Source organism: Hyla sarda, chromosome 5 (assembly GCF_029499605.1).
Source record: "Hyla sarda isolate aHylSar1 chromosome 5, aHylSar1.hap1, whole genome shotgun sequence".
NCBI lineage: Eukaryota > Metazoa > Chordata > Amphibia > Anura > Hylidae > Hyla > Hyla sarda.
In genome coordinates, this window is record NC_079193.1 from 41,998,082 (window position 1) to 42,012,932 (window position 14,851).

Below are 14,851 nucleotides of genomic sequence, written 5' to 3' on the forward strand. Positions count from 1 at the left end.
GCACCTCCAGGCTGTGTCAATCTGCCACCATATGTTCTCCTCATGCTGATGCCACCTCCAGGCTGTCTCATTCTGCCACCATACGTTCTCCTCATGCTGATGCCACCTCCAGGCTGTGTCATACAGCCACTATATGGTCTCCTCATATTTCCACCACCTCCACACTGTGCCATTCAGCCACTATATGGTCTCCTTATGCTGCCGCCACCTCCAGGCTTTGTCATTCAGCCACTGTATGGTTTCCTTATGCTGCCGCCACCTCCAGGCTGTGTCATTCAACCACTATATGGTCTCCTCATGCTGCCGCCACCTCCAGGCTTTGTCATTTAGCCACTATATGGTCTCTTCATGCTTCTGCCATCTCCATGCTGTGTCAATCAGCCACTATATGTTTTCCTTATGCTGCCGCCACCTCCAGGCTGTGTCATTCAGCCACTACATGGTTTCCTCATGCTGCCGCCACCTCCAGGCTGTGTAAGTCAGCCACTATGTGGTCTCCTCAGGCTGCCGCCACCTTCACGCTGTGTCGTTCAGCCACTATATGGTCGCCTCAAAAAATTTGCTAAATTGCGGTTTTCTTTTTGATTTCCCCACACAAATAGTATTTTTGGGTTGCACCATACATTTTAAGGTAAAATGAGTGATGTCATTACAAAGGATAACTGGTTGCATAAAAAACAAGCCCTCATACTTCTCTGTGAATGAAAATATAAAAGAGTTATGATTTTTAAAAGGTGAGGAGGAAAAAAAAGAAAATGTAAAAATAAGGCCAATATGGGTTGAACCCCTTGGGGATGGAAGGTTTTTCCGTTTTTGCACTTTTGCTTTTTCCTCCTTACCTTTTAAAAATCATAACCCTTTCAATTGTGCACCTAAAAATCCATGCGATGGCTTATTTTTTGCGCCACCAATTCTACTTTGTAATGACATTAGTCATTTTACCCAAACATCTACGGCGAAAGGGAAAAAAATCATTGTGCGACAAAATTGAAGAAAAAATGCCATTTTGTCGTACTTCTGGAAAAAAATCATAACTTCCGTATTTATCGGCGTATAACACGCACTTTTTAGGCTAAAATTTTTAGCCTAAAGTCTACCTGCGTGTTATACGCGGATAAGCCGCTGCAGTTCAATGATTTAAAGCGGGCACTTTAAATCAATGAACTGCAGCGGCTTTGCAGGTGCAGAGACCTGCCGTCGCTGCTGGCTTCTCTGCCCCTGCCTGTCCTGGGGTCTAGAGCCCTGCTGCCGGCCCTTCTCTCGCCCTGGCTATTGGTGCCGCTGCCCATTCTCTCCCCCTGGCAATGGGGCAGCGGCGCCGACAGAAAGGGGGAGAGAAGGGGCAGCAGCACCCGTTGCCGGCGCCACTGCCCCGTTGCCTCCCCCATCCCCGGTTGTATAATTACCTGTTGCCGGGGTCGGGTCCGTGCTGCTTCAGGCCTCCGGTGTGCTTCCCCTGCGTCGTTGCTATGCGTTGCGAGGCACAATGACGTCACTCGTCATTGCGCCACGCAGTGCAGTGCATAGCAACGACGCATGGGACGCACACCGGAGGCCTGAAGCAGTGCGGACCCGACCCCAGCAACAGGTAATTATACAACCGGGGATGGGGGAGGCAACGGGGCAGCGGCGCCAGCAATGGGTGCCACTGCCCCTTCTCTCCCCCTGGCTATCGGCGCCGCTGCCCCATTGCCGGCGCCGCTTCTCTCCCCCTGGCTATCGGCTCCGGCAATGGGGCACGGCACCCATAGCCAGGGGGAGAGAACGGGCAGCGGCACCGATAGCCAGCGGGAGAGAAGTGGCGGCAGCAGGGCTCTAGACCCCAGGAAAGGCAGGGGGAGAGAAGCCGGCAGCGACGGCCTCTCTCCCCCTGCCTTTCCTGGGGGTGTATCAGGGTTATGCATGCACACACACGCACCCTCATTTTACCAAGGATTTTTGGGTAAAAAACTTTTTTTACCCAAATATCCTTGGTAAAATGAGGGTTTGTGCTTTAGGCCGGTGCGTGGTATACCCCGATAAATACGGTACATGCAGAAAAATGTATGTGTTTAAAATTGTCATCTTCTGACCCCTATTACTTTTTTATTCTTCCACGTACGGGGGGGTATGAGGGCTCATACCCAAAAATACGCTATTATGGACTTTGGAATTTTTTTTTGCACGTATGCCATTGACTGTGCAGTTTAATTAACTATATATTTTTAGAATTCGGACATTTCCGTACGCAGCGATACCCCATATGTTTATTTTTATTTACACACTTTTTTTTTTAATGGGAAAAGGGGGGTGATTCAAACTTTTATTAGGGAAGGGGTTAAATGGTCTTTATTTATTTTTTTCACTTTTTTTTTGCAATGTTATAGCTCCCATAGGGGGCTATAACACTGCACACACTGATCTTTTAAATGTATCAATGGTTTCTCATAGGAAACCATTGATCAATGATTCTGCCGCTTGACTGCTCATGCCTAGATCTTAGGCACTGAGCAGTCATTCGTCGATCGGACAGAGAGGAGGCAGGTAGGGACCCTCCTGCTGTCCTGTAAGCTGTTTGGGATGCCGCGATTTCATCGCAGCAGTCCCGAACAGCCCCCTGAGCTAACCGGCAATGGTTTACTTTCACTTTAGTTGCGTCGTTCAACTTTGAATGCCGCGTCTAAAGGGTCAATAGCGCGCGGCACCGTGATCAGTGCTGCACGCTATTAGCTACAGGTCCCAGCCGTTGCTAGGTGCTGGGCCCGACCCACTATGATGTGGGGCCATGGCGTGGCCCCGCGTTAAAGACAGGGAGCTGGCTGAGGGCGTACAGGTACTCCATCCCCAACAGCTTAAGGGGTTAAAGACGATTTAGTATTATAATTGATGAAAAGTGACTTGTAAAATTTCAAATAAAATTTAATAGAATTTAAATAAATAATTTTGATACATAAAAGCCAGATAAGAAGTCCAGAATGGAAGGTAACTCTTGTCACTACATTCCCATGACATGAAAGACATTTCCAAAACAATCTGCATGTCATATTGCACAACAGTATTATTTCTACTAACCCAGCACACTCCCATGCGTGTTACCCAGAAATAGCCATTTTTAATAGCGATTCACTACGAATAAGTTCCAACCAAACCTACGTTTTTCGGGAAATTCGCCTAATCGGCCAAATCAAATTTTTCAAAAATTTGCTCATCTCTACTTATGACCTGCTTTGTGCATGGGGCCATTCCCAAGCTCCTGTGCATGTTGACGTCCATCTGGCATCTTCATGGTAATGCTTGGACCCTTCTCCTCCTCTGTGCTGAGTCTTTGAGGATTGAAACTCCATTCTGCAGCAGAGGAGGATGAGCACATGGGTGGAGGCGTAAATAGGAAGATGCTGTCACCATGCAGGGAAAGCTTGAGAACACCCTTGTGCATTAAGCAGGTCATTTGCATGTAACAAAGAACTGGGATTGCGCCAGTACTGAGACACAAAGCGAGGACCAGCAAGTATTTTTGCCATCAGCGTCACCCATACTACAATCCTGTACAGGTTAGTGTGGGTTATACTGATAACAGGTTCCCTTTATTGGATTCATAATAAAGAGGAATTTTACCTTTTGAAAATTGGCCCAGTCGCTTGGTTCCTTCGTATATTATATTAACAAGTGACCAGGTGAAAAGTGATGCATGTGAAAAACTACTATGTGGATCTCATAAGTAATTTTTCTTCCAGGGCAAACAGAGCATCCAAATAAATATAATTCAAAGGGTAAATAACATAAGAAAACCACAAGTGACTCAACATTTATTTAGTAGAAGTTCCTGTACAAGAAACACATCAGTACACAGGTGAAAAGAAACTGAAAAAGCGTATATCCTTTCCAATGTGTATAACGGCTTATGTAATATTCTAGATTTATAGAAATTTCTTAATAGCTGAGATGTATGTGGTGACTCATAAATATGGCTGTTTCATTAATAGTTAAATGTTAATGAATGTGATGCTGTGATTGGCGGAGGTCACAGATTATTGTTAATGTAAGCCATGAAAAAGTAAAATCACCCACATAGACCAGTTAGTTGGCATAAAACATTTCTAAATAGAGACTCATTTTGGATTTTCATGCCAATTAAAGGGGTTATCCAGTGAAATGTTTTCATTCTGCCCGGGCTACAAAAACAAACAATAACATACTATAACCTTCTGCCGCTCTCCCAGTGTACCGATATCGGTCTCCCGTCTTCTAGGCCCTCGTCTTCTTCCGTATTCTGGGGCCCGACTGAGCTGAGCTTTTCACTGGCTGCAGTAATGTCCAGCCAGGACCGATCCTACACTGAGTGGTTGTGTCATGTAACAGGCTCCAGGAAGAAGGCAGGGCCCGGGCCCGTTACATGACACTGATACAGTGTATCACTGGCTAAGCAGGACATCGCTGTGGACGGCTTTGAGCTCAGCACAGTCTGCTTTTTTCTGGCCCCAGAATGCGGAAGAAGACCAGGGCTCTTAAGACTGAAGACCAATTTCAGCACACCAGGGGAGCGGCAGAAGGTAACTAAAGTTTTGGAGCCCAGGCAAAATGGAAACATAAAACATTCACTAGATAACCCCTTTAAGAGTTTGAGTCTTTGGTCCAGTTTGAACTCATTGCTGTAATGTAATTACTTTTCATTCTATATATATATTTATCTCAAACTGTTTTTTTCACTTTTTTTTTACATCTTCTCTTCAATTTTGTTCCACCATCTGATAGTCAACACCAACAAGATCATGTGTTGTCTGTACACGTAACGTTCTTCTATTTCAGATTGTGAACACTAAAGCTAAATGTCTAGAGAAATGCACCAGTGACTCCTATTATGATATGATATCTACAATTGTGTACATAATAAATGGAATACAAAATATATTGGTCATTAAAAAAAAAAAAAGTGCTGATTGAATACATGTTGTTTACAGATCCCAGACTCACTCGATGACTAATATCTATCATAAAAATATGTGGTTACTTTGGGTAATTCTCATCATAGTTAAAAGCCTGATTAGAACACACGGTTATATTTTTGCCATCTTCTATACCATTTTTAAGCTTTAAATTCCCTTTCAAATCCAAAGATGCCTTTATCTTTGTGTTTTTATCAGGTTTTATGCCACAATTTCCAATAATTGTTAAAAACACAGGAAGAAAAACCAAACCATGTAACATTCCGAAAGCAATAACAAGGAATATGATCTTAAAAAATGTTCTAGCGATGTAACTCTGAGCTGCAGAGAGGACTACCACCCCCAGGATGGTGGACAAACCACCCTGTACTATAGGATAACCCAGAGAATGTAATGCATCGATCGCTCTTTCATTTACTAGGGTTTTGTCATTGGAGAAAAATGCATATGCAATGTGTGCCGAAAAGTCTACGGAGAAACCAACGCAGATGACAAGGTTGATCATGGAGATGGAATCCAAGTTCACATTCCAATAAGCCATGAAGCCTGTAACACCCACTATAATAGATGCTATGGTAAATGTCACCCACAAGGAGCACAGAGGGTTTGGAATTAGCAGGATTGAAATCAGAAACATGGCACCTGCCGCAACAGCTACATTCTGTATGGTGTTCTCTATGATTACGGCATATTGGTCGAAATATATAAATGCTGGGTGATAGACAAGAACCGGAATCTCACAGTGCTTTGCTGTATCTCGGACTTGGTTTAACATGTTTTTCTCATCCACTGCTGAGGTGACATTTACAGTCTGGATGAAGAATCGAGAAGCTATTATAGCTCCTGACTGGATGATCACATCTTGTTTAAAATCTGGAAAAAACTGAAAAAGTTTAGATAAATTCCCCATAAAGTAACTTTTCTCACTTATGTCCAATCTTGAAAGTGTAGCAATGCCCATGTATGACTTTAACCAGGACTCGGAAAGATCTTCAGTAACATAGGAGACATTTTTCAATGAGTCTATACATGTCTCAATTTTGTTATATGTATCTAAATCCCAGTATGAAACCTCCTCAGTCACCACCACCATAACTCTTGGGCCATACTCTGAAAAATACAAATTATCGTCATCATAGAAAGAACGAACGTAAGAACTGTCAATGGCTAAATTTCGCAAGTCAATTCCTTCCTGAACCTGAAAACATCCATAAATACTACTGGCCAGATATCCGGCATAGAGAAGTAGTACAACGATCTTGGTCCAGATATTTGTGAGGAATGGGCCATACTGCTTAAGAAAAAAGCTAGTGATGGGATGTTCTGTCTCTTTACCAGTGGTTTTGTCGTATGTTCCTCCAACACAGCAGATGTTATACATTTTGGAATGATGGGCATCTTTCTCTTTTGCCAGTGTCTTACAAATGAGCCAGTGCCTGTTATTCTCCTCTCTCCTGCCATTCAGAGCTAAGAAAGCCCCAAAGAATGTGATGTTAAACAGGAAACAGAACAAGATGGCGGTCCCAGTGTATATGCAAAAAGACTGCACCGACCTGAAAGAGGTCAAAATGCCAATGTAGAAAGATAGAACATCTGTAAGTGTTGTGATTGTTATGGAGACAGCAGCTTCAGAGTAGGTCTCAGCCATTCTTTCTTCAACCTTATTCTTTACCTTCGTTTGTTGCCAACTGGAAATCATAATGAACATATCGTCCACCCCGACACCTGGGAACAAATAGTGGAAAAAAAGTCCTTACAATACAGTTTTTTTTATCAGTTTATTGTCATGTTATATTTGTTATTATTATTCATATTTTTTTTTCCATTTTATTTACCTAAAATAAGAAATGGAGCATTTGCAACAGTGGCATCAAAGGGTGCTCCACAAAACATTAAGAGTCCAAAACTAGAAAGGACAGCCAATCCAGATGAAACGATTCCAAATATGGCAACCCAGGTTTTGTTTCTTACCATATCAAGTCTGTAGAAACACGAATATTGGAAAAATAGAATTACAAACAAAAATTAACAATATGGACCAATTTTATATTTACGTAACTATATTCATAAGGTATTATTTCAAATGACTATCATACAATGCAGTTTTAGAATTAGTTGTGTTGAGTTTTAGAAACGAAGCAAATGTCAGAGAGATTAGGAATGCAAATATACATATTCTTAAAAAAGTCCCCATAAGGCCATCACATTTTTGATTTCGGCTAGGTCTCCACACGTTTTTTTTCTGTCATTTTTCTACAAAACTGCCACTACAGTTTTTGAGCCAAAGTCAGAAGTGGATCCAGCAGGAAGAAGAAGAAGAAGTATAAGTCCTTCCTTTATATTTCCCATTCCTTTTGAATAGACTTTTGGCTTTGGCTCAAAAACTGCAGTGGCAGTTTTAAAAAAAACACAAAAAAAAAACCTGTGTGGAAACCTAGCCTCAATCAAAAATTTGATGGTGGTTTCTATATGAAAATATAAAGTACTCTATATTTTATTTAGTTCATGTATCTTTCACACTTTACATATAGAAATTTACCGAGCCAAATTGGGCCTTAAAGGGATTATCCAGAAATAGAAAAACAGAGCTAATTTCTTTCAAAAACAGCTCAATGTCTGTCCCCAGGTTGGGTGTGGTATTACAACTTGGCTCCATTCAATGAAACTGAGCTGCAGGAGTGACAGGAGTGTTTTTTTTAACCCCTTAAGGACCAATGCTATTTTAACCTTAAAGACCAGGACAATTTTATTTTTGCGTTTTAGTTTTTTCCTCCTCACCTTCTATAATCCACAACTCCATCTACAGACCTATATAAGGGCTTGTTTTTTGCTTGACCAATAGTACTTTGTAATAAAACCTCTCATTTTACCATAAAATGTACGGCGAACACAAAAAAATATTTTTTAGGGAGGAATTTTAAATGAAAACCACAATTTTGCACATTTTGGAGGGTTTGGTTTTCACACTGTACACTGTACGGTAAAAATGACATGTGTTCTTTATTCTGTGGGTCAATACGATTTAAATGATACCCACAGAATACCCACATGATACCCAATTTAAAAAAAATCTAAAACTTTTTGAACAAAATCAGTAATCAAAAATAGCTCTATTTTGACTACCTATAACTTTTTCATTTTTTTATATATAGGGCAATATGAGGGCTCATTTTTTGCACCATCATCTGTACTTTTTATCGATACCACATTTGCATATATAAAACTTTTAGATCATTTTTAATTATTTTTTGGGAATAAAATGTGACAAAAAAAGCTGCATTTTTGATCATTAACATTATATTTTGATAGTTCGGACATTTACGGACGATGCGATACCAAATATGTTTAATAAAAAAAAAAGTTTTACATTTTTTGGGGGGTAAAATGTGAAAAACTGACAATTTAAATTTTTATTGGGGGAGGGGCTTTTTCACTTTTTTTTTTACTTTTTAATTTTTACATTTTTCAACTTTTATTTTCCACTTTTTATGTTCCCATAGGGGACTATCCATAGCAATCATTTGATTGCTAATACTGTTCAGTGCTATGCACAGGACATAGCACTGATCAGTATTATCGGTCATCTTCTGCTCTGATCTGCTCAGTCTTCGACCAGTGCAGGAGATGCAGGGAGACGGACGGAGGCAGGTGAGGGGACCCCAGTCCGCCATTACAGATGATCGGATCGCCGCCGTGGCGCTGCGGGCGATCCGATCATCTATTTTAACTTGTGCATTGCCGCAGATGCCGTGATCTGTACTGATCACGGCATCTGAGGGGTTAATGGCGGACATCCGCGTGATCGCAGATGTCGGCCATTACCGGCGGGTCCACGGCTGCTGCTAGCAGGTCCACAGCTGCTGCTGATGCTCGCCGTCAAACACAGGACGTAAATGTACGTCCTGGTGTGCTAAGTACCGGCACACCAGGACGTACATTGACGTCTGTGGTCGTTAAGGGGTTAAAGTAATTAGTTCTGTTTTTTTATTCCTGGACAACCCCTCAGTTTTCTTTATTTTATTCATCGCCATATTCTTAGAGCTATATATGAGGGCATGTTTTTTTTTTTACAGTACAAGTTGTACATTTTAATAGCATCATTTTGGGGATCATATAACTTATTGATTACATTTTATTAATGACTTTTTTTTTGGGGGGGGGGATATTGAAAAAAACACATCTTTAATTGTTTTTCTGGTTTAAGTTTATACCATGCTAAAAATAACATTACTAATGTAGTAATACCAAATATGTATAGGTTTTTAAAATGATTTAATGTTTTATACTAATTATTTTATATAGGGACTGTCACCAGGGATCTTCTGATCACTCATATAATACATTGCACAACTACCATAGTAGCCACCGTAGCTGCCATTGAAATTCCTCATTTTGCAATGGTCATATTTTGACCATGGCATGTAAGAGGTTAATTACCAGGAACAGAGGTTTCACTCCTGGCAGTGATCACAGGGACCCATGCCAAACAGCAAAGGTGCCTTTGATCCGGAGCTACAACCTGTTTTTTACCCAAAATATGCATTCTCAATTCTGCAGGCTCATGACTGAAATCTCCCAGCATTCTTTGCTAGCTCACAGGCTGAATGAATGTCAGTATAAGGGCATGTTCACATGGCAGAATTTTTCAATTCAGAAATGCTCGCTGAACGGAATAGCAGAATTCTGCCGGAATTTATGCGTTCCCAGAACACAGAATTTCGCCAAATTTACACCTCATTAATTTCAATGGAATTGCTGCGGAAATTTGCTAAATAAAAGACTGATTCTAAATGATACTATACTGAAGTAGAGATGAACTGCAGTATATCATAAGGCTAGTTTCAAATGTCGGAATTGCCGTGCAAAATTCCGCTTGGCATGTCCGCACGGAAATTCCGCTGCAGCACAGTCCCGTTGAATTCAATGGGATTCTGTTGCACTGTGGACATGGTGGAATTTCTGTGCCAGATGTTTCCGGCACGGAAAATCCAATTTCTGGGTCTGCACAAAGAATGAGCACGTTCCTTCTTTGTGCGGAGACTGCACAGAATGCATAGCCGTCTATGAGATGGCGCATTCCTGTGCGGTCCTAGCTACAGCAGATTCTGCTGCGCACGCACTGTACGGAATGCACAGAGATATTTTGTGCGGACATCCCGTCATGTGAACATAGCCTTATAGCAATCAGAAGATTGCACCTTTAAGTTCTCTAAGGGAAGGAACAAAAAGTAAAACAAAAAGTAAAAATACGATGTTTTAGAAAAAGAAAATAAAGTGCAAAAAAATTACAAATCCCCTTTAAAACTTCCATATATTAGGTATCGCTGCGTCTGTAATGATGTATACTATAAAAATATAATGTTATTTATCCTGTATGGTGAATGTGGTAATCCCCACCTCCCCAAACATAATTATGCCAGAAATGCTAATTTGGTAATTTTTCCACACAGTTTTTTTTCTGGCGTTTTTTGTATATCTGCCCCTGCAGTATTTGATCCAAAGTCAGAGGTGGATCCAATAGGAAGAAGTATATGTTTGTCTTTTATATTTCCCATTTCTTATACATACAGTTCTAGCTTTGATTAAAAAACTGCAGTGGTAGTTATCCAAAGAACGGCAGAAGAAAAACCTGAGTGGAAACCTAAAAAAAACTAAAAACCAAAAAAAAAAAAAGTACAGCTCTTCCCTCACACCCTCACACAACTCTGTTGGCAGAAAGAAAAAAAAATTATGGCTGTCAGAATATGCCAACACAAAAAAGGGGAAAAAAAACTTTTTTCACATGATTTTGTTGTGAAAAGGAAGAAAAACACAAAAAAGGTACTGTATATACATATCGCCATACTCTCACCGACTTGTAGAATAAAGATAGCATGTCGTTTTTACCACATGGTGAACACCATTTAAAATAAAAATACAAAGACAGAATTTATATTTTTCTCATCTTGCCTCCTCAAAAAAATTTATAAAAATTATCAAAAGGTCATATGTTCCCCCATAATAGATAGTAAAAGTAGCAACTACAGCTTGTCCTACAAAAAATAAGCTATCACAAGACTCAGTGTGCCAAAAAATAAAAAAAGTTATGGTTGTCAGAATATGGAAACAAAAAAAAGGAAAAACAAATAATCATTTCAAATGATTTTGTTGTAAAAAAGAGGAATAACATAAAAAAAATTAATTTAAAATCTGGTATGTCCATAATTGTACCAACTGTAATAAAAAAACACTGCATGGTGAACAATAAAAAAAAAAAAATCAATGAAAGAATTTTTTCTCATCTTGACTATCGAAAACAACAACAAAAATTATTGTTTTTATTATCTTGCTTCCCCAGAAATTTTTATAAAAATGTCATATGTACCCCATATTAACCCCTTAAGGACCGGAGGTTTTTCCGTTTTTGCATTTTCGTTTTTTGCTCCTTGCCTTTAAAAAATCATAACTCTTTCAAATTTACACCTAAAAATCCATATTATGGCTTATTTTTTGCGCCACCAATTCTACTTTGTAATGACGTCAGTCATTTTGCCCAAAAATCTATGGTGAAGCGGGAAAAAAAATCATTGTGCGACAAAATTGAAAAAAAAACGCTGTTTTGTAACTTTTGGGGGCTTCCGTTTCTACGTAGTATATTTTTCGGTAAAAATGACACCTGATATGTATTCTGTAGGTCCATACGATTAAAATGATACCCTACTTATATAGGTTTGATTTTGTCGGACTTCTGGAAAAAATCATAACTACATGCAGGAAAATTAATACGTTTAAAATTGTCATCTTCTGACCCCTATAACTTTTTTATTTTTCCGTGTATGGGGCGGTATGAGCACTAATTTTTTGCGCCGTGATCTGAAGTTTTTAACGGTACCATTTTTGCATTGATAGGACTTATTGATCACTTTTTATTCATTTTTAAATGATATAAAAAGTGACCAAAAATGCACTATTTTGGACTTTGGAATTTTTTGCGCGCACGCCATTGACCGAGCGGTTTAATTAATGATATATTTTTATAATTCGGACATTTCCGCACGCGGTGATACCACATATGTTTATTTTTATTTTTATTTACACTGTGTTTTTTTTTTTATTGGAAAAGGGGGGTGATTCAAACTTTTAATAGGGGAGGAGTTAAATGATCTTTATTCACTTTTTTTTTTAACTTTTTTTTTGCAGTGTTATAGGTCCCATAGGGACCTATAACACTGCACACACTGATCTTCTATGTTGATCACTGGTTTCTCATAAGAAACCAGTGATCAACGATTCTGCCGGATGACTGCTCATGCCTGGATCTCAGGCACTGAGCAGTTATTCGGCGATCGGACAGCGAGGAGGCAGGTAGGCCTCCCGCTGTCCTGTCAGCTGTTCCGGATGCCGCGATTAGCCGCGGCTATCCCGAACAGCCCGACTGAGCTAGCCGGGAACTTTCACTTTCACTTTTAGCCGCGCGGCTCAGCTTTGAGCGCGCGGCTAAAGGGTTAATAGCGCGCGGCGCCGCGATCGGCGCTGCGCGCTATTAGAGGCGGGTCCCGGCTTCACTATGACGCCGGGCCCGCCATGATATGACTGTGTAACCCCGCGTTATATCAGAAGAGCAGGACCAAGGATGTACCGGTACGTCCTTGGTCCTTAAGGGGTTAAAGGGTACCTCTCATCAAATAAACTTTTGATATATTTTAGATTAATGAATGTTGAATAACTTTCCAATAGCATGTTAATGAAAAATATGCTTCTTTCTATTGTATTTTTCCCGATCAGTCCTGTCAGCAAGCATTTCTGACTCATGCTGGAGTCCTAAACACTCAGAGCTGCCAGCCTGCTTTGTTCACAGCCAAACAGGCTGTGAACAAAGCAGGCTGGCAGATCTAAGTGTTCTCCTTTGTGAACAAAGCAGACTGGCAGCTCGTAGTGTTTAGGACTCCAGCATGAGTCTGAAATGCTTGCTGCCAGGACTGGTAGGGAGACCCCTAGTGGTCATTTCTTCAAAGTGGCAAATTAAATAGAAAGAAGCATATTTTTTAATAACATGCAATTGTGAAGTTATTCTGCATACATTAATCTATAATATTCTAAAAGTTTTTTTGATGAGAGGTACCCTTTAAGTTGTGAGGTCTGTGTACGAGTCAGGCAGCGCACTAGGGTCACATATGGGATATTTCTAAAAAAAAAAAACTGTTAATGTTTCTGTTAATACCTGTTGTGTTGCAGAAAAAAGCGATTAAAACGAAAAATATGCAAGAAAGTTGAAATTTTTGAAATTTCACCTTCACTTTCACCAAATGACGCCAGCATAAAGCAAACATAATATTCTCAATGTGAACTGACTATCTTTCATAAAAGCAGAAAATGTTAATATCTGAAAAGCGCAAATTTTTTAAAAATTTTTGCAACTGATGGGGTGTTTCACAAATTATAGCTGAAGGTATTGATTAAAGTGTATCAACAGTATAAAGTACAATGTGTCACAAAAAAAATAATCTGAATCTCTTGGATAAGTTAAAGCCTCCCAAAGTTAATAGCACTTAAAGCGAGATAGGCAGAGCCACTAACCCCTTAAAGGAGTAGTCCAGTGGTGATTCAGTGGTGAGCAACTTATCCCCTATCCTAAGGATAGGGGATAAGTTGCAGATCGCGGGGGGTCCGACCCCTGGGGCCCCCCGCGATCTCCTGTACGGAGCCCCGACAGCCCGCTGGAAGGGGGCGTGTCGACCTCCGCACGAGGCGGCGGCCGACACGCCCCCTCAATACAACTCTATGGCAGAGCCGAAGCGCTGCCTTCGGCAATCTCCGGCTCTGCCATAGAGATGTATTGAGGGGGCGTGTCGGCCGCCGCCTCGTGCGGGGGTCGACACCCGCTATCTCGGCGGAGAGCCGGGGCCCCGTACAGAGAGATCGCAGGGGGCCCCAGCGGTCGGACCCCCCGCGATCTCAAACTTATCCCCTATCCTTAGGATAGGGGATAAGTTTTTCACCACTGGACTACCCCTTTAAAAGGATACTCCGCAGCTCAGCGTTTGGAACAAATCATAGGGGACTATTTACAGCAATTCTTAGATTGCAGATACTGACACATATTATATAGAGGAAAGGTGCCGTAAGACTTAACTTTTAATAAATTACAGGATAAAAAACACCCAAAATAAAAAAAAGAACAAGGGACAAAAAAAGGCTCGATCACGAAGACAAGAGAAATACTCTAAAAATAAATAGGTGCATCCAGCCATATAGATATTATCACAAACACCAGATAGCATGATATTGGCAGCACATATTAAAGGGGTATTCCGCTGCTCAGCGTTTGGAACAAACTGTCAGCGAGTCAGCGCTGGCAGCTCGTGTAGTCATAGCCCCGCTCCCTCCTGACGTCACACCCCGCCCCCTCAATGCAAGTCAATGGGAGGGGGCATGGTGGCTGTCACGCCCCCTCCCATAGACTTGCATTGAGGGGGCGGGGTCGTGACATCACGATCTTCCGTCCCCGTGGATGGGAGCCAGAACCTCCAGCGGTTCCGGAAGCGTATACGGTGGGTGCTGCATGCTATATTGCGGGGGTCCCCAGCGGCGGGACCCCCGCGATCAGACACCTTATCCCCTATCCTTTGGATAGGGGATAAGATGTCTAGGGGTGGAGTACCCCTTTAAACACTTAAAATGTAATGGTGAAAAACAGAAATGGTAATTCACCTATTCACCACTAGTTGTCAGTATCCCACAAAGAAAGGTTAAAAACCCAGCTAGTCAAGCCCTTGTTTTCAGCTGATGTTCATAATACTGCCAAAGTAACAGTGTGCCGCTATATCTTTTGGGCCACTCGAGTGGCTAATGAGTGATAGGTCTTAACTCCTTAAGGACTCAGGACGTACCGGTACGTCTTGAGCCCAGCTCCCGGTGTTTAAAACGGGGTCACGCCGTGACCCCGCATC

At 41.2% G+C, this 14,851-nt stretch overlaps 1 protein-coding gene across 4 annotated transcripts in view; it reads right to left on the reverse strand.

Annotated features, from left to right (window-relative positions):
* Window positions 1–3,779: 3,779 nt before the first annotated feature.
* Window positions 3,780–14,851, reverse strand: part of LOC130273109 (patched domain-containing protein 3) — a 40,551-nt gene continuing 29,479 nt past the window's right edge. For all 4 annotated transcript variants that reach the window (XM_056519381.1, XM_056519383.1, XM_056519379.1 and 1 more), the window contains 2 exons: window positions 6,758–6,903; window positions 3,780–6,647 (listed from right to left, as the gene is read on the reverse strand). In XM_056519381.1, coding sequence (XP_056375356.1) covers window positions 4,984–6,647; window positions 6,758–6,903 — 1,810 coding nt within the window. In that variant the 3' untranslated portion in view covers window positions 3,780–4,983. The remainder of the gene's footprint in view (window positions 6,648–6,757; window positions 6,904–14,851) is intronic.